Source organism: Tubulanus polymorphus, chromosome 8 (genome assembly GCF_964204645.1).
Source record: "Tubulanus polymorphus chromosome 8, tnTubPoly1.2, whole genome shotgun sequence".
NCBI classification, from domain to species: Eukaryota; Metazoa; Nemertea; class Palaeonemertea; order Tubulaniformes; family Tubulanidae; genus Tubulanus; species Tubulanus polymorphus.
Window position 1 is genome coordinate 12,047,422 of NC_134032.1, and position 20,649 is coordinate 12,068,070.

General features: G+C 39.5%; 1 protein-coding gene across 2 annotated transcripts; it reads left to right on the top strand.

Moving 5' to 3' along the window:
- Window positions 1-24: 24 nt before the first annotated feature.
- Window positions 25-19,736, top strand: LOC141909565 (WD repeat-containing protein 35-like). Of its 2 annotated transcripts, XM_074800023.1 has the most exons (24): window positions 25-133; window positions 850-1,042; window positions 1,756-1,848; window positions 1,932-2,033; window positions 3,035-3,114; window positions 3,353-3,433; window positions 6,831-6,996; window positions 7,718-7,744; window positions 8,671-8,942; window positions 9,432-9,524; window positions 9,965-10,254; window positions 10,782-10,908; window positions 11,213-11,322; window positions 11,798-11,939; window positions 12,357-12,554; window positions 12,777-12,865; window positions 14,617-14,820; window positions 15,086-15,232; window positions 15,893-16,025; window positions 16,502-16,777; window positions 17,496-17,775; window positions 18,376-18,462; window positions 18,544-18,673; window positions 19,023-19,736. In XM_074800023.1, the coding sequence occupies exons 1-24, from the start codon at window positions 110-112 to the stop codon at window positions 19,261-19,263; spliced, it is 3,585 nt and encodes a 1,194-aa protein (XP_074656124.1). In that variant the 5' UTR covers window positions 25-109; the 3' UTR covers window positions 19,264-19,736. The 2 variants fall into 2 exon arrangements, with proteins under 2 accessions (XP_074656124.1, XP_074656125.1); XM_074800024.1 differs by lacking the exon at window positions 7,718-7,744.
- Window positions 19,737-20,649: the final 913 nt, after the last annotated feature.

Consider the following 20,649-nt stretch of genomic DNA (forward strand, 5'->3'; position numbering starts at 1 on the left):
CCGCAACATATTTGTTTAAAGATGGCCGCCAGCGACTGACATTCCATCGGAATTTCCAAAATTGCGGCAAATTTTATCGAAAAATCGACTCCGAAGGTGACCGTTCACGATGTTTATCTATCTCAGTAAAAAGGTCAGTTGTTGAAGATCTATTTCTGCATAAATATTTAATCATTATTTTAGTTTCTCTATGTTTAAACGGCTAAAATTCCGATCTTTATTTACTTCCGGGTTCTCTAAAATCGCACTATTTACCGAAAAGACCTGTCGAAGTCGTGTTATACGTCAGTTCTTTTTAAAAATGACTTTGACAAAAAAACTTATTAGTGGGTGCCACTTAATTATCTATGCAATATGCTTGCTTGATAAAAGGTCTGTGTGATTCACCTAAAATCCGGGCTAATAATTGAATAAAAAAAGTAAAATGATGAAATGTTAAAACTACGGTACCTTCCTTGAAGGGTACTCTGTAGAAAAAACTTTTGGTAAACACCCTCGATAAATTCCTGCTAAATAGAAAGTAGAGTTAGGATTCCAAAAAACTAAGTTGTTTTAGCCCGTTTGATGGGGCTACCCCTAGAGGCCTAATTGCATACATCCTCGCTTGTCAGGTTTTGATTGCTGTAGTATTTATAGAGCAAAAGTCTGGACGGTAAAAACCGCATCTGATTGGCTAGATATATAGACAGGTGGGCGCTTTGTGGGAACTGTCCGCCCAAGAAGTCTTGGGAGGATGATTGCATATACAGTTTACCATTATTCTAATACTTACTACACGCAAGATTTCATGTTTGCCAAGTGCGCCACCTTTTTGCCCGTTATGAAACTCGTATGGATTTTAATTTATAGATCGCAATTCCGAACAACACGAGATTACGATGTTTATCGTGGAACGGGGAACACGGTTTCATCGCGTGCGGAGGCGAGGACGGCCTGTTGAAAGTTCTCAAATTAGAAACGCAGCCGGGCAAAGATTCGAAAGCGAAAGGGCTCGCCGCTCCGAGCAACCTGTCGATGAACCAAACGCTCGAAGGGCACAGTGGTAAGTGAGGAATTCGCGAATATGAAAATACGCTTAAAAATCTAATAATGAAAAATTGAGTCTGAAATGTCTCCTTGAGTTAACAGTTCATTCCTTGTTTCGACTATATCCTAATACAGGGGTCCATATGACTCCGTGACATGTTAAAAACTTCTTCTTAACAGAAAATCCTTTTTAAGTTTCTTGAAACTCCTTTCATTTGAGCAAATTGCTCATAGCTCCTTCAATTTTGAGAAATAGGCAATGAGAAAATTTTGTCTAGTTTGTACAGTAAACTATTCCTAAATCAGTACAGTCACGATCAGGACTTGTGTTAAAGGGGGTTGCTGGCCGACAAACCGAGTTTCGGTAGTGTTAGGATAAAAGTTATTTTCAAAACCCCTGAGTTAATGGTTTACCGAGGTAAACAGTATCAGTTTAGGAGGAGTCTACTATAATTAGGTTGTGAATGTGATACATGTACAGTGAGATGTTTCCTCGAAATTTCAAATTTTCTCTTTTAAAAACTCCTTGTATCCAGCAATGACTGATCTGTAGGGAGCCTGTTAACTATTAACTCAAAACAAAAAGATTTTGAATTTTTCATCATTAGTGTGTGGGATTTTTACCATATCATGGTTTCAACACGGATAGAATGTTTCATCGAGTAGGCCTATAAAAATTATATGCATAAAAAGAAAAATTTCAAAGATTTTTTTTTTGATGATTTTCAGGCGCAGTACAGGTGGTCACTTGGAATGAGCATCATCAAAAGTTAACGACCAGTGATCAGTATGGATTGATTATAGTCTGGATGCTTTATAAGGGTAATCGGGTTTTTTAATGACCTAGAATAAGCCTCTTTGAGGAATACGCCGTATATTCTAATCGTATGATTTTATTCGTTCAGGTTCGTGGTACGAAGAGATGATAAACAATCGTAACAAATCGGTCGTACGCAGCATGTCGTGGAATTCGGAGGGTCAGAAAATCTGCATCGTTTACGAAGACGGTAAGATTGATCGGCAGTTCGAACGATTCACTATAATTCAACTCTGATTTAACAGCTATCTACTAGAGGGGCTCAGTGTTCTCTGAGGCGTTTTTGTCTAGATGTTGATTTGTCAAATCAATTTACCAAAGTAAATTCTGCGCATTTATCTACTCGATTTATCAAATTGATTCGGCTAATCAATGCATTTATTTAAATGATTACTCAAATCGATTTGATAAATCAAGCAAATTGCTAGTGGAGCGATTTGCTTGATTTGTCGAACTGATTTGAGTAGATTTACATGGAGAGTAAAGATGGCGGAAAAGAATCAGCAGGTCTCCCAGCACTGGTTGCTAATCCACGCGTTTATCTAACTTCAAATCGATTTATGAAATCAGCGAAACTAGTGGATCTGTAAATCCAAGGCGATTTGCTTGGATAAAAACGCTTAGGTTTTAGAGGGCCGGCCACCCCTTTAATTTTTACATGCACCCAGTCTAAAAATCAGCCACCCCTTATAAGATATCTGCTGCCCCTACCAGAGTGGATGTCAATATTCTATCAATGGTGATAATTGCTTTGAAGTCTATTGAGCTAATGTGATGAATAGAAGATTACGCCGAAATAAATAATTTTCAATTTTTTTGGGGTGGAGATCGAAAGCCTTGCTACTTCAGCAGCCACAATGTTATACACTTAACGATGAATGCAGCCCCTTTAAAATTCCTGGAGCACATTGGTCGCTCTGTTTACCCGGACCCAGTTCCATAGTTTATGTTCAAGATTTTACTCTAGGTTTAACCCTTTCATGTTGCTAGTATAACACATTTTAATGTAAACTCACCCTCAATTGATAACGATTGGTGGTATTCCAGTTGAAGATTGCAATTTCATGATTAACAGAAATCGATACAAGGGAAAAGGGGTGTATAAAAAACCTAGCTCGGGCAGGAAATTACATGTATTATAATGTTAAAACATTGAAAATGACTTAGGCTTCTCGTGTATTAATTTGACAGGAGCGGTTATCGTCGGTTCGGTCGATGGAAATCGAATTTGGGGAAAAGAATTGAAAGGCCTCCAGTTAGCTCACGTTCAGGTAACAAGACGACTGTCTACACACACGATGAAATTGTGATTTGCAACTGATGATAACTTTTGAAGAAATAGAAACATTTATATCTATATAGCGCCTCATTATAGATACGTTACGCTTTACATTGCTGAACGAACAATAAGATTACATGAATATGAATGCATACTTTTAAAATAGTGTCATTTCTATTTTTAGAAAGTGATTAAGTCTGATATGTGCAAATTTTTTTCTGAATTTTCAGTGGGCTCCAGATGGTAAACTGCTGCTATTCGGAATGACAAATGCAGAAATACAGATGTTTGATAATGCTGGAAATTTCATGGTATGTGTGTGACTCATTATTACTTGTTGAGAGTTCCGACTTAAGGCATTCCATATACGACCGATCTAGGAGAACTCTCCTATTTTAGAACAGATGTTTTTAATGGTCAATTCACCGAACCTGACTACCACCACTAGTCGAGTGCAGTTTCTAAGCTCTGAAGAGCTTGATTACGTCTTGAATATATCGAAATATGCTAGAATTCTGAATGGTTTCTCATTTTCAACGACGAACAGCTAATGCTATCTGCCACAAGCAACAAAGTCAAACAATCATTTCTGAATCCTCGAAATTCTTGAATGTCCATGAATAGTCTTAATTTTTTAAATCGGAAGCTTGGGAGGGGCGTTTTCTGGCCCTTTAAGGCTAATATTTACAAATTTTCCAGAATTAAAAAAAAAAACGAGATTTTAGACTAAAAGAAAAATAATGCGGAACTTGGCATTAAAAAGGGAGCATCCCCCGATCCCCCTTTGGTGACGCCCATGGGCTGCATCGTATCTAAATGTATGGTTTAATATCATAATTATAATACCGGTAGTAAGGATATATTTTCTTTTATAGCGCTGTACTATAGAATAATCACTGTGCTTAACGATTTTAACAATATAATTAAGACAATACAGAAATATTGCAATAGTTAAAAAAAGGCACAGTTAATAAAGATATCGTTATCGGAAATAGGTGCGTTTGAAAAGATACGTTTTAAGATTGGATTTTTAAAGATTCGAGTGTAAGACTAGATGTAACATGATCAGGAATTGCGTTCCAAAGATTAGGGCCAGCAATCTTAAAGGCCCTTTCGCCGAAATGATTGCCGTTTGATGATGTCTTTAGAAGTTGCTTTGATCGACTAGAGCAAAGAAGGCGCGTAGGTACATAAACATTAAGAGGTGACTTTCTTTTAAGGGGCCGACAAGTTTCGCTAAACAATATTGCACAATTAAGGTTCCCACAGTACAGGGAATTTTTGAAAAATCTGGGGATTTTGAAATAATAATTCCCATTTTGGAAATATTTGGGAATTTGAGAAGTTTTCCTCAAATCAGGGAAATATTTGGGAAATTCATTTAAATTTTGCGTATTGCATTTGCCAAAGGGATCTTTCTTCAACAATTTCCCTTGAAAATCACCTTTATCAACCAGTTACAGCTTAAGTGTTGACTGTAGCATGATGGTATCTGTTCATATCCATTATGGAAAATTTGATAATCTCCCATGAAATACTTGGGGGAAAACTGCAAATTTTTAATTCATGTCACTGGGCTGACAATATATGCGATTGTATTATGATCTTAAGATGGGCAGTGCAACAAATGAACTGCAATAAGTTTGTCTAATAATATACGCTTTCCTATCCCGAAAATAACTTCAACTTTGCTTGTAAATACTAAAGTGCAAATACTTTGCAAACTGCTTCTATAACCCGGTAGTTTTCCTCATTAATGCGATGAAATTCTATTTGCTGTGTAATTTCTATGGTCAGGTTTTGAAAGCATTCATATCTATTGAAGAGACGTAAATTCTATTACGACAATCTATTCGCTTATTATGTCTGTTCAAATTGATTTTCTCTAAGCTAAAATGAAATGTTGAATGTGCGAATTCCATCATGCTATCTAATGAATGCTTGACAATTTTTTATTTTTACATCATCTAATATGTCATCCAATGGCGAAGTTGCGAAACTGATAATATCCTGGCATAGCGAGTAAAGTTATTAATTAAATCTAGGCGACAACAACAGAATCATTCCGATCACCCGATGAATTCATCAGTCGCGGATACAGTCGCTTTTCCCGCGTACGTTTCATCTTTAGTTTTGACGAGCGTCGCGAATCGACCGGGAAGTCCGATTATCTGGCTGGTCACGTCTATCGCGATATTCGTGCTCGGAGCCGTCGGAAACGTTCTAAGTTTTCTAATAATGACGACCAGCAAGCGATTCAGACACTTGTCGTATTCGAATTATCTGGCCGCGTTGGCGATTACCGATTTCGGGACGTCGATCGGGTTTTGCCTGCTACCGGTTGTGTATTACTTATCGAGCGGCGACGGATCCTCGGCTGTCGATCTATCGAATCTAGCCGTTTGTTCCGTTTACGAGTTTTGTTTTTCGTTTTGCGTGTTCTGCAGCTCGTGGCTCGTCGTCGTGATCGGGTTCGAGCGACTCGTCGTCGTGCTGTTCCCGTTCGCCGCACGAAAAATCGTCACGCGCGCGTTACGGTCGGGGCGCTCGTGTTGGTCAACTGCGCCGCCTGCAGCCTTCAGAGCGTCGTTTTCATGCGTTACTCCGTCGACGACGGATGCCACTATTCGCGATTAAGCCACCACTCGATCGTCTTCGCGTTCGGCGCCATGTACCTATTCGGCGTTCCGATAATAGCGACGGCCGTTTTCAACGTGGTCATCGTCGTGAAACTCATCGCTAATCGCGATTTCGGATCAAGTAGGTCGGCTAAAACGCGCCAGACCACGATCATGTTAGTAACGGTAACCGGGGCGTTTATCGTTACAACCTTGCCGTCGACGTTGACGTCGTTGATTCCGATGCCCGGCCACATTCAAGGCAATCTTCTAGCCGTACTTTCACTTCTGCAAAGCTGTAATTACAGCATGAATTTCTACATATACCTTTTACTGGGCAAGGAAGTCAGAGCCGTTTTCATGAATTTTTTTAGAAAAGATAAATGACAATAGATGATGGCTCTATACAGCAGTGATAACGGGGTTTCCTACTACTCATTGATTCCTTAAAAACTCCTCAATCGAAAATGCTTTGAAGGTGATTGAAATTCCTTTAATTTGAGTAGATCGCTCGAAACTCCTTCCATTTTAAGATTAGGCAATTGGAAATGTTTGTAGTTCTATTGTAAACTACGCCTAAATTGCTACAGTTTGAATGAGGATTTCTTTTTTACCGAAAGTGAGGCAGTTTCCAATAGAAACTGAGTTTAGGAAGTGTAAAGGATGAAATTGATGCAGACACTCTTGCTCAAAATTTGAAGTTGTCTCCTTTTTGTCAGAAATGACTAATATGTAGAGACCCTGGTTAATGATTCCGTTACTTGGAAGCAATAAATCTTTATTGAGTTGATTTGCCCACCCTGTAGCCCATAGCCCTGCCCTGTTATTGAACAAACCATGTTACTTCCATCTATCCACATAAAGTCGTCGTAACAACTCAGCTGTTGTCATTACAGAGAATTATATCCATCGACTCAAGTTAAATTTTGATTTAAAGTATAAAGAATTGCATCATGATTTCGTTTAATTCAGACAAAATTCTCCAGTCCCAGGTGATCCGAACTAAGCAAGTTCTACTGCACCTAGAATCTTTAATTTCAGCAAGATTTTTCGCATCAAATTTGAATCAGTAGTTGTCGATTATTTTCAGTCTAAACTACAAGTGGTTTGTTTAGCGAATGTAACCGGTGCCGTACATATAGCCGGTATGGCGTGGTACAACGGAGAGTACGGCTACGTCGAACCGAACTGTCCGTGTCTGGCGATCTGCTTCGACAACGGTCGCTGTCAAATCATGAGGAACGAGGCCGACGATGGTAAGATTAAAAACTTTTTCCAAAAAAAAAAGTTGTTTTATCGCATATGAGTAATGTGGGTATCAATCTGCAGCCCGGAAGCACCCCTACCCTTCAGACAATTTTCAGCAGGGTTGTTTGGGTCCAGGGGGCCTGTTTGAAGAATTCATCACATCTTAATAGGGCACTTTGATGTGCAAAAAGGTAATACAGTGTACATGCGTGTATTAGGCGCATGACTTCCCGACTGAGAAAAGCCAAATGTTTGTTGACAAAATGAAAGAGGGAACCCAAAAAATTTTATGGACATGTTACAAGTGTCACAAGTAGATCCCCTAGATCCGCCACTGTGTAGCCTGGTCACAAGTACCCACCACCTAGGGTCTTTGTAGCCTGGATTTGGAAATTCGCTATTGCAGTGTTGACGATCATATTGTGAAAGTTTGCTGATAAAATGTATACCGTAATGTCTATATCTAGTTTTTGCGTTTGTACATTCAATTAAAACGACATCTCGGGTGAAGCCTCGGTGAAAGATTTGGTAAAAGGGCCCGTAGGGTGCAAGAAGCAGATTGATACCTACGTGAAGAATATCGAAAGAATGTTTTAAAAACATTCTATACCGGATTTTGTTAAGTGTCGTGCAATAACGAATCGAGATTGCGATGATTCGAATATCTACCACTAGGTGGCGTGTATGCGTATTTTTACATGTGTTCTGCCCGATTTTTTTCAATTTCAGTCCTTGTTTTAGAGGGAGATCGAACATGTATGTAATATGTATATTATATATTCTAATGTCCTCAAATAATCGCATGCCAGGGTACACTTCTCTTATTAGCTGCCAAAGTCTCTATCGGTCTCAATCAAGATTTCAATCTTAGCTAATTTCGTTTTTAGTTTTAGTTTCTCTATTTCAGGGGCTACGCGTTCTCTCTCTCTCTCTCTCGCTCCCTTTTGAAAATATATTCATTTTAGTTTTCGAGAAATGCACTGATTCTTGTAAAAAGAAATTTGTTGTTAGCCAGCAATTTTTAGTTAGATTTTTTAGCGGTCTTTCTTTTGCCGCAAGTCGACAAGAAATCACAAAGCTTGCTTTTCTCGCGCGTAAGTCAGTGAAGCTTGGTTCGTAATTTTTGTGCTGGCATGTTAGTATCTTATCTTTACGATATAGAGGCCTTTACTTTATTTTTGTTTGCTAGAAATTTTTTGCCTCAATCACTTATTTATATATGTCGCCTGTACTCTATAATTTAGCCAAATATTTTTTTTATTTTTGATATACGTAGTAGTTTGTAGAAAGACAATTACGAAAATTTTGAATTTGTTTCTCGGTGTCAGTTAGAGAATTTTAAGCTATAGAAATAGTCAGAATTTAGATACCGTCTACAAAAATAAAATCTATTATGTACTGGGTACAAGTTCAATGAGGAAATGAATTTCAAACCCTATAGCTCCCTCAGAGTTCTGCCCAGTGGATTGAGGGGGAAGCCCAGAACCCGCTTATCATGAATGCTATGAGTGCAGCTCAGTGGGTTGAGGGCAAAACCTCAAACTAGCTAATGATCCCCTGGGTGGTACTCAGTGGGTTAAGGGGACTTTACCCGCAAATAATACCCGTCCCTCAATGGCTCTCCACAGGTTGAGAGGATAGAAGAATTCTAATGAAAATTTTCCTGAATGTATTTTTTACAGTTCCGATATTGCTGGACACGGGAATGCAGGTCGTGCACATCGCATGGAACCACACCGGGTCGGTGTTAGCGGTCGCCGGGTCGCAGCGGGCGATCTCGCAGGATAAAGACGTCAACGTCGTTCAGTTCTACACGCCGTTTGGCGAACACCTGCGCACGTTGAAGGTGCCCGGTAAACAGATGTGTTCGTGTTCGTGGGAAGGAGGTTCGCTGCGCATCGCCCTGGCAGTTGACTCGTACATCTACTTCGCGAATATTCGACCCGATTATAAAGTAAGTTCGAGGAAAAAATGATTTCGTAATATCGTCCACAGTCCATGCGGTTCCTCAAATTCTTGAAAAGCTCCTTCCCAATTAGACGGTTACCAAATTAGAAACCGAATTTGGTTGTGCAGGATAAATATTTACTTACAAAACCATTGAATTACCGGTTTACCGGAGATAAAAACAGTACTGACAAGTCGTTTAGATTGAGAAGATTTTTCCAATTTTGAAATCACCTAGCCTTATTGTATATTATTACCTATCATTTAGTGTAAAAAGTATACAAAATCTTTAAAAGAAAGTGTCAGTTACCCATTTACATATGAGTCTATAGGCCTACTGAGAATTCATGGTCAATTACGTTAACTTAAAGTTTAAAATCAAATTCACAACTGCAATATCCAACTACAACAAAGAAATATAACTGCTATATACTTATTTGTACAATTGTAGAATTGTTTCCGTGGAATTTTATGTTTTGCGGTTTGTTTTTCGTAGTGGGGTTATTGCTGCAGTACAGTAGTGTACGCGTTCACTAAACCGGACCGGCTGGAAAACTGCGTCATCTTCTGGGATACCAAGAACAATGAGGTAAAACATTATGATAACTGCCTCAATCCGCCACCTACGACATCATGAAAATTGATCTGTATTCTTCCAGAAAGAAAATTATGGCCATCTTAATTCTCTCTACGATATCATTGAATTTATTTGATGAACTGCCCCTGTAAAGATGGCTGCCTCTGTATATCCCCCTACGACATCATTGAATATGGTTTAGTATTAGGCTGCCTCCGTAAAATCCTTCTATAACATCAAATTGCCCCTTTGTTATGCTCTAAAACGGTGGTTGCCATTAGAAATCCCCCTATGACATCATCACATTAACAAGGGATTTATAGACACTTCTAAAACACATGGCTGCCTCTGTATATCCCCCTATGACATCATTGAATAGGGTTTAGTATTAGGCTACCTCTGTAAATCCTTAGTAACAGCGTTTAATGTTTTTTTTTTATTTTAATTTTTAGAAATACGTCAAATACGTGAAGCACTTGTTGTCGATCACCGCGTCCGGTGATTTCTGTTGTCTGGCAACGAGAGCAGACGACGTCAGCGGTCAGTACGTGTTGGTGTTGTGTAACTCGATCGGAACGCCGCTCGATTCCAAATACATCGACATCGACCCAGTTTACGTGACGATGACTAAAACTCACATCGTCGCCGCGTCGAAAGAAGCGTTCTACGTGTGGCAGTTTAAAAATCCGAAAAATCTTGCCGCGATGGAAATGTCCGGAAAACGCAAAGCGGGATATGAACGGTAGGTTTTTTTTAAGGATTTTCAAAATTTTGTGTGAATCGAAGTGTGATAAACTGACTTGAGGTACTAGTGCACCCATAAGTCAAATCGTTGATTACTGCAGTAGTTAATGTCCTACGGTACACTAGCGCACCTGGTGGATCCTCACTTGCCACGGTTGGATTCCTCTATTACAATGGTGGTTGATATTTGTTTGGCTTTACGTCGCTTGGATCTTGGTTTCCCAAGACTAACCCTATTCGATATTTTTTTTAACTTCACAAAGGGACGGCCTCTGAAGTGTTGCCCGCACACTGTAAGCAGCCAGCAGGACTCAAACTCACTTGTCACTCAGCATCTGTTACTGGATGCAACAGCATCACGCCTTATCTCACTGAGCTACCTAGGCCTAGTGACACCTGGTGGATTCTCCTTGTGGCATCCACTATTGCTGCAGTAGTTGATATCCTACTGCACACTTGCATTCATCCTCACCATAGATTGAACCCTCAACTACCTCAATAGTTTATTTTTGAATCTATTTTCAGATTGTTTCATATCGATGATAAACCGTCCGGTAACGAAACACAGGGATTGGTCGATTTTAACAAAGCGTTCCAAACAACCCAGGACGCCATCTGCTGTATTGCTGCATCGGACAAAATACTCGTAGTCGTAAGCATATCTTATTAAAATATGTTTTTTGAAATACGTGGTTAGTGTGAGGGTCAATTCGATGTCTCTAATATGTTTTGTATCGTTTTCATTGAAAGTTGATTTTTAATAATATTAATAATAAGATAAAGCTAGTATCAACGACCAACCCTAGTATCCATGTAGGTTGACAAGTCTTCTACCAGTGATTGAAATGTAGAATAAATTGCTGGGTTTCCTTTTGGGATATCGAAAAAATTCCTGGATCGCATTAAAATGTAGTTCTTTACAATTCTCATGTCTGTTGATGTGCTTTTGATTGTAGGGACGTGAGTCTGGAACTGTTAACAGATATTCAATGCCGATGGTACAACTAACGCAGAAATATGTATTGAGCTGTCGCCCGCATCAACTAGCACTGAACTGTACTTCCAGGTAAGGAATAGAAATACCACCTTTTCCAAATATAATAAAGTCGGTTTAAGTCAGATCCTATTTGAACAGGGATCTTTTTGGAATTAAGCATTTCACTACCGACAACTTGATAATACCCCTACCCTGCAGCGCGGCATAAAACAGAGGTACTGAAATGATATGTACCTACACCCAGTGCTGTAGTGTATCATTACTAACTAATATTTCACAACGTGCGGCCCTCTTTCAATTGGGATACACTGCACTGCAGTGTACAGATAGAAAATATATGGTGGGTGTGCCACCATTTACTGGTATTAGGAAACCTGGCAGTACCTTATATATAGTTTATTTTCAAGAGAAATTATAACAGATGGTCATGCATAACATTTCATATAAATACGAATAAAGAGTCAACAAGATGTTATAATATCTTCTGATGTTATAATACCTTAACTGTACTTCGGCATTGAATTTGAATTTGTGTCATTTTCAGTCGAATGTCCATCATCGATATTTCGGGAATGTTAACGTTTTTCGACCTGGATACGAAAATAACCGACCTCGACGGTCAAGAGGTTATCGGCGAACATTTGAAATTCGAACGCAAAGATGTGTGGGACATGAGATGGGCTGAGGTAGGTCTTTTTTACCCAGTGGGTTATTTTCAGATCAATTTTGACTGGTCTTAAGGGGCAGGTTTTATAGACTGGTTTTAACTTTAAACCCAAGGGTAAACTAACATTCAAACAAAAGAGTTAAACAGGGTGGCCACTTAAATGGAAATCTGGGAAAAGTTGTGGAATTTTCTTAAAGAAAATTCAGGGAATAGTTAGAGATTTTGTAAAATAGCAAAAAAATCAGGGAAATTTATTGAGATTGTTATATCGCGCGTAAAATCAGTTCCCGTCTTTATCTTATGTATGTGACTGTGTTATTTGATTGAATTCTTAGCACATCAATCGAGGAAAAACAACATGTGCATCAAGGAATAGTCGGGGGAAAAAGCAAATGAAATAAAAGTGACCACCTGATATTATTGTCCTGTTTTTTAGGATAACGCTGAATTGTTCGCGATGATGGAGAAAACACGTATGTACGTGTTCCGCAGTTTGGACCCGGAGGAGCCGATACTCAGCAGCGGTTATATCTGTCAATTCAACGACTTACAAATCCGTTCCGTTCTACTCGACGAACTGTTGAAAGATCCGGAAAACCCGAGCAAAGAATTCATCAGCGAGATGGAAATCAAGGTAGGGGCGGAATTGTCGCATTTTGAAAAAAAAAAATTACGAAATTATTTTCACTTGTCTTTTGTTTGTATGAAAATCTGGATCTCGGTCTTAAGATTAGACCAGTCTAAGGTTCTTTTAGCTACGTAATCGATCCTAAAGAAATCTAATCCTTATCTAGGTCTAGATGTTCATCTTACAACATCACAAATGTTAAATGTTAGAATATTACTTATTTTGCAGTCGTTACGGGATACTAGAGATCTTTTAGAGAAAGTCGGAATTGAAGACGCCCAGCAGTTTATCGAGGACAATCCACATCCTAGATTATGGTAAATAATGATGATAATTTTTTAATTTGTGTAGGGCCTTTCCCATTTAAAAAGTGTTCACCAGCACTTTTGGGTGTTAGTGAAACTGCGTCTAAAGTTTGTACGCTTTACAGAAAAGCAGATGTTCCTGACTGTGTTTAAATGTGTTCAGATCATCGACTTTCCGAATGTCTGAATTCAAGGAGCCAAAGAGTTCCATATAGATGAGGCAATAAATATACCCTTAGTGCCTCTGCCCATCCCCCTTTTTATGATCAGGAATTGTGACTGAGGGTTAGAACTGGTAGCCTGAATATCCTCAGGGCTGCCAACCCTCCCGAATTATTCGGAATCCTCCCGATTTGCGTGAAGAAATTCCGACGATACGATCGGGTATACAAAATTCCGACTTTTTTTTTCTTTTTCGGCGATGTCCGATTTTCCACCCGCCAGCGCGTTGTAACACAATATGATGATTTGGTAGAACAGAATTGAATAGGTGGGGAATTTATATGCACGCCCGCGGTGGATGAGTGCGTGGCTATATACTGTGTACGTGGGTCAGGCGATAAACAGCGCTTACTAGCGCGCGCGTGCGTGCGTGTGTGTGTATGAGAGTAGCTGTGTTATTGATTTTATCTACGCATGGCGTACGATTATTTCGTAGTAGGAGAGCAGCTTTTTAATTTGTTTCAAGAATAAAAATAAAGTTCATTCGTTTTAAAATACGTTGTTTTCAATCATTTTTGTGAAAATATTATTACATGTGGCAAAATGTGATTGTTATTGTCAAATTGCTCCGCATCGTTTCGGAGAAGAATCAGTTTACTGCGGTAATTAGCTCGTTTTCGCAGCGTGATTAGCATTCGAAGATCCGGGTTAGATTTCAACGTGTGGACTCTTTGAAATGTTTCGGTAAGCAATTGCTTTGCTAGTTTGAACCTTAATGTTGTCACTCTTGTGTTAGTTTGATTTAAAAAGATAATTTAAGATGCTTTTGAGCAGTGCATCTCAAAGTAAACTTTTAGTTCGCATATTTGGCAGATGGCAGCACCATCGAGTAGCATGTAGATTTAGAGACTTTTTACTGTTTGTATCTTTCAGTTCTGTACGTGGAGTCTCTCTTGGACAGTATCGTGGAATTGATGCTGGAAATGGATATATTCGCATGACAGCTGTATAGTGTTATGTAATTCGTTTGACAATTTATGCCAGTTTTATGTTCTTATTTTTTAGTCTATTGTATATTTTTGATAAACACTGTTGATTTTTATCTTTCATAAAATAATAAAGAAAAAATACATTCTGTAGAATTTGCTGATTTTTTATTTTGCTAATAATTCCATATTTTCATATCCAGCTTTCATATATTACACGTGAAAGGTATTCCTAATTGAAAGCAAAATATTCCTACTTGGAAAAGTCACAATTTCTTCGGTTTCGATATATTCCTATTGAAACCTTCAATATTCCTAATTAATCTGCCATTCATCCCTAAATGGAATTTTGAAAGGTTGGCAGCCCTGTATCCTACCAAGATCCAGAATTCTATATAAAAGTACATTGTATGACAATGACATGTACCAGTTATTTGTTCTGTGCGGCCAATTAGGGACAATCTATACACATCCAGCATTTTGGTAAATACTTATTCAAGTGCCCCCTCTCCCTGAAAGAGAATTTATTTAAGAATTCTGAGCTGAATTTTCAGCGGGAAGCCCGAGTCACCTTTCGGAATTGTGTTTTAAAGTGCGATGTGTATTTCATTGCAGGCGTCTGCTGGCGGAAAACGCGTTGGATTCGTTAAATCTCAAGGTCGCGGAGCAGGCGTTCGTGCGGTGTAAAGACTATCAAGGAATCGAATTCGTCAAACGACTCGGTAACATCCAGAATGAGACGATGAAACAGGCGGAGGTGATGGCGTACTTCAGACGGTTCGACGAGGCTGAGAAAATATACCTCGATATGGACCGACGGTACAAATTCATTTATTACGTTTAGACGGGCCATTCATTTATTGCGTACACATTAAGGGGTAGGGGTTAATGGAATTGCCTACAATAATGCTTAAAGTTTTTGAGATAGTGCTCAACTTGCATACAAAGGAGGCATTGAAGTAATCAAATTTTACCGATTGATCCCAGAAACTTTTCAACTGAAATTTGACACTTAGCTACTTGGTCAATGAAACCCCCTTCCTTGCAGCCAGAAGATGATGTTTTTAGATTTTCATTTTCGTAGAGATTTGGCGGTGAATTTACGCAAGAAGCTCGGCGATTGGTTCCGCGTCGTTCAGTTGATTAAGACCGGCTCAGGAGGCGGTGATGATGTTCAGTTAGAGGAGGCGTGGAATTCAATCGGTGATTACTACGCGGATAGGCAGAAATGGTAAGTCGTACGGGAGCACACCAACTGTTGTTAACTGGCTAAGGGATTGATGGGCTGATGGATTGTGAGTTGGCAGACGAACTGACAACTGGTGGACAGATTTTATCCTGGAAGACGGATTGACATCTGGCTGATTGACTGTCATTTGGTAGACTGGCTGTTGTCAACTGGCACACAGGGCCAAATTCGGTTTTCATATCTACCATGGATTCTGTGAACAGCCGTACACTTGTCTCGGTGAAGAATGTGACCGCGAATCGATTAATTTACAGTACATGAAAGCGCAATTACATACCGGCAAATGTGGTAGTCGACTCTAGATCAGAACTAATAACTGAATGCGCTTAATTACCAAACTATTTCCGGAATATAGTTCCGACAAACTGACATTCGGTTTCACTATAGTCGACTTACTCAGATAACCCAACTTGGCCCAGACTGTCAATTGGCAGATGGATTGAAACTTGCTGTTACACTGACAGTTGGTAGATGGACTGTTTTCAGTTGAGAGATGGACACTCAACTGGTGACCAGCAGATGTACCGATGGATTGTCAAACAGTTATCCAATTTTTGTGCTGACTCTGTGATATACCTGTCAGAAATCCTTGTTAAACTCGAGTAGTGTCAGTTCCGTTCAAATGTTCGATTATTTTTCTAGGCAACAGGCGGTTACTTATTACGTACAAGGTCGAAACCAAGAAAGATTAGCCGAGTGTTATTATATGCTGGAAGATTACGTCGGTCTTTTATCAATGGCGCAGTCGTTACCGGAAAATCACCAACTTTTACCGGTAAGTCAACAGCTCGCTTCGAACCTCCCACACCCTACACCATGCTGAAATTGCTGATTCAAAATTCGTAAAATAATTTTTGAATGTATCGCATTTGTAAATGACTTCTACACAATATTCTAAATTTCAAATTTTTTAGGGACGTGGAATAAGTGAATTCCCACAATAAATTCAGCCAAAAATGAATAGTTCTGTATCAAAATGATTATATTTCGAGCATCGTTTCAGATAAATGCTTTTAGCCATCATATCAGCCATCACTACGTCTGATGATGGCTAATAGCATTTAGCTGAAACATTGTTAGAAATATAATCATTTTAATATAGAACTTTTCATTTTTGGCTGAATTTATTGTGGGATATCTCTCGTTATCATCATACACGGATATCGTGTATCTTCTCGTCTCATTAAAGAAGATGTTTGGAATCAACCATTTGTACTGGTGTATAAATGTGCGTGTGTATGTATTTTGTAGGATATAGCCGGTATGTTCGCGACGGTGGGCATGTGTCAGGAGGCGGTGCAAGCGTACGTGCGCTGTAACCAGATCAAGTCGGCGATCGACTGCTGCGTTCATCTGAATCAGTGGAATCAAGCGATCGAACTGGCGAAAACTCACAACGTCAAAGAAATCGACGCGTTACTCGCGAAATACGCGCAACATCTACTCGAGAAGGATAAGATTCTCAACGCGATCGAGCTCTATCGGAAAGCCAGTCGATACATTGACGCGGCTAAATTGTTGTTCAAGGTGAGTGGAGTACGGGAGCAGACGGGCCACCAACTGGCAGGCAAGTTCGATTGACAACTGGTAGATAGACTATTGACTGAACCAGCACAGTGTATTTACTGATGTGACACTATTAACTAGGGCAGATGGACTATTCACTGGAACAGTAGGACTATCATCCTCGCTTGTCAGGAATTGGTCCCTGAATTGATTTCCACCAGCCCCTGGCCTCACGAATCGTGATTTCATTACTGGCACTTAAGCACATGACATCATATATAAGTTGCAAAATACTTCCTTGTTTGCCAAAACCTTGTTCCGATTGGTCCATTTAATGGGAAATCCAACAGAAGCCTAATGTCGTTTGTTACATGTGCTGTGATTGGTACGACCGGATTCGGGTCGGCTAGTAACAACTCCAACTACTAGCGCGGTCAAGGGTTTCGGGGAACGGCTTGAGCTTAGTGAGTTCGAATCCCTTGACGGGTGAAGATGGTGGACTGAACTTACTGGGATGGAGTGACTATAAACTAGGGGAGATGGACTATTTACCAGAGAAGACAGACCTTGAACTGGGGCAGACAGTCAAACAGCCTTTGAAATTGAACCAGTTATAGCCAAAAACGAGATGAAATTACTACCGGTACATACCGTTCATTGAAGGATATAACTACAACAGAAAACTTGTCATTGCTGCTTTGTTGTTATATTTACATTTAATGATAATTGTTCGTTGTAGCTCGCTCTTGATGAATCGAAAAAACGTACGAAACCGCTGCGAATAAAGAAACTGTACGTGCTCGCCGCTTTATTGGTCGAAAGATACCACGAACAAATGAAAGAAACGTCGCGTTCGAAAGTGAAAGGAAAACGAACGGGAATCGAGGCCACGTCTGCTCTGGCCGGTTTGTTAGAGGAAGACGCTACGAGTATCTCCGATAGTAAAGTCATCGAAACCGCCTGGCGCGGAGCCGAGGCTTATCATCTTTATATCTTGGCGCAACGACAACTTTACGACGGTAAGATAATGCAGATTTCTCATCTCCAGTTCTTCTTCGAGCTCTTCACTCTGTTAATTGATACAGACTCCTGATAGCGACAGAGTTGCTCGTGCATTTCTCGTAGCTTTTCACCGTGGACGATTAAGTGATAATCCCGAGAGCAACAGAGTTTCTCTCTGCAGTACTTCTCTGAGCTGTCCACCACCAACGATATTTGATAGTTTGAATCCAGACAGTGACAGTTTCTTTCCGCAACTGTACTCCTGATCTTTCCGAACTAGACTATGATTATGAATCCTGAGAGTGATGGAGTTTCTTTCTGCGGTTCTTCTCGGTGCTCTCCACCCCCGACAATTGATAATTTGAATGATGACAGCGACAGAGTCTCTTATGCTTTTCACCGCAGTTAATTGAGTTATAATCCTCATGTGGCAGCTGAGTTTCTTTATGTGGTTCTTCTCTCCCACCCTAACAATTTTTAGGTGGAATCCTGACGGAGTTTCTTTCCGGGAATCTTCAATTAGCACTCCACCCCTAGCAAATAATGGTTTAAATGCCAAGTATGCATTGCTTGTTTGATGATGTTTAGAAAATAGAGGATATTTCTTAATATTTCAGGTTATTTCGAGGCGGCGATGAGAACTGCTTTACATTTACGAGACTATGAAGACATCATGGAACCAGAAATCATGTATTCGCTTTTAGGTAAATTTGAATAAGTTGGAGTAATTGGTAAATGACCAGATCCATCAAATTGACTGTAAATGTTCAACAATTTGTTTCTAGGTTTATGCGCCGGGGCGAATCGCGCATTTGGTATATGTTCGAAAGCGTTTATCAAGCTTGAGTCTATCGACGATTTGAGCGCGGACCAGCGAGAAATCTATGAGGACCTCGCTCTAGAAATATTCACCAAGTAAGAATTTAAACTAAACTGCGGGGAAGGGGAGCTTAACTCTTTTAGCCGGTTATTGGGCGTTTTACCCTTTTGATTCATTACTGGGGACATTCTTATTTCAAATATTTTATGATATGAAATTTAGTTCTTACAAATTGGTACATCATATGGGAAATAAACATCGATAAGACTCTAAATAGATGATTTTAAAGGACACCTGAACGCTTTTCCAAAGAGCATAATATTTTTTCATTGATATGTAGAAAAACCTCCATATTGTTCATATTCTTTGGTAGAAATTAAGTACGTGGCGATATAACCAGAGAAAACAAACTTTTGTAAGAATTCCGATCTGATTTTCTTTCAGACACAGCCCGAAGGATAGCCGTCAGATGAAAGTCGACTGCCCGAACTGCGACGCCCAGATGCCCGATTGGTCGTCGAACTGTCCGAATTGCGACACTAAATTCCCGCTGTGTATCGTGACCGGGCGCCCTCTATTGGACTATCAGTTCTGGATGTGTCCTCAGTGTAAACACCGCGCTTATGAGTCGGAAATAACAAACCGATTGCACTGCCCCCTATGTCATATTCAGGTTAATAGTTAATTGATTCGAAACAACAAAAATGGCTGATTGTCTGGAAAAAATCCTTGAAAATGGTTTACTTCATCTTGATTTTCGATAACAGTCCCTGACAGTTGTTTGCTATTACCTGATCGTTGGGGACAGCCTGTAACGGATTTTACGTCCCCTGATTGTCAGTAAAATTCCCTGAAAGGGGTTTGCTGCCCCCTGACTATCAGCAAAAGTCTCTGAAAATCTTTAAATGTCCCCGATTGTTAGGAACAGTCTCTGAAAACCTAATTGTTACGGTCAGTAGGGCTGCACTTGCCATTACGGCAAACTTAACTCATTGTTAAGAAAAAAGATTTATTATCAAATTGTTTTGAAAGATCTGATATTTTCCATTCCGTCCAGATGAACATATCCCACTTACCACAGCTATTTTGTCGATATGATTTTCATTATATTATGATATCATTATTGTATTAATGTATTGTACTGTTGTCAGGTGAATAAAATGCAACTGATTCATTTAGATATTGATAAAAAATTACGTTTTTGTTCACTTAATGAATGATGAATGATTTTGCTGCTCACTGTGAACAGAGACTGCCTTTACCAATGCGAGAGGAGTGCTGCCTTATCTTGTGAGAGGAGTGTACTGTCCTTAACCCTTTACTGCTGTAACGTGGGGTTGGTTTACCACTGAGGAGGACCGATACCACGGTAAGATAATTGGACCGCCAACCCCTTGCCGCTGCCAGAGAGGAGTCATTCAACAATTTATAAAGAGACTGGATTGACAATTTTACGAGCCATATCCTTTAAATCTTAGGTTCGATCTGGACACCCTATCTATCCTCTACTCAGATCACTCTGAATAATTAGAAATTATAATAGGTTCGAAGCTGGGGCTGCAATGGTTATCCGCTATTCAGCCTCCAGGTCACGATCAGTAGACATAGTGGAAATTATGATCGTTGATAATGTTTATTTCGTCAAAGTTTTTACACTTGTATGACATTAATAATAAAGTGAACAAAATTATAAAGACTAATATGTGCAGTGTTTCAAATACATCTGTTATTTCAAAACATACTCAGCTTACTCATAATAAGTCAATTAGGCAGGGTAATCGTTTGTCTTACGTTAATGGTCCCGTTATGTGGACGACTGTTACATTACGGTATTTGATACCGGTTTGACGGGTTACATGGCGTAAAATTTCTGCGCTCCAGTCGTTTCTAAATAAGTTCAAATACGTTAGACAAATAATTACGTTGCCTAATTAACTAAATTACCAGTAATTTGAATATGTATTGAATTCAAAAATGTGTTCGAGACGCTATATTCTTTCTCACTTCGGGAGTCCGGAGGTTTTGGCAATTTTCTCTGGGTTTTAAAGGGTTACGATTACGATTACGATTA

Excerpts from the sequence above, each read along its gene's own strand:
- LOC141909565 (XM_074800023.1), top strand. The coding sequence starts at position 110 with ATGTTTATCTATCTCAGTAAAAAG. Across the intron at positions 2,034-3,034 it reads CTGCATCGTTTACGAAGACG|GAGCGGTTATCGTCGGTTCG; the intron begins GTAAGATTGATC and ends TTAATTTGACAG. Across the intron at positions 9,525-9,964 it reads GGGATACCAAGAACAATGAG|AAATACGTCAAATACGTGAA; the intron begins GTAAAACATTAT and ends TTTAATTTTTAG.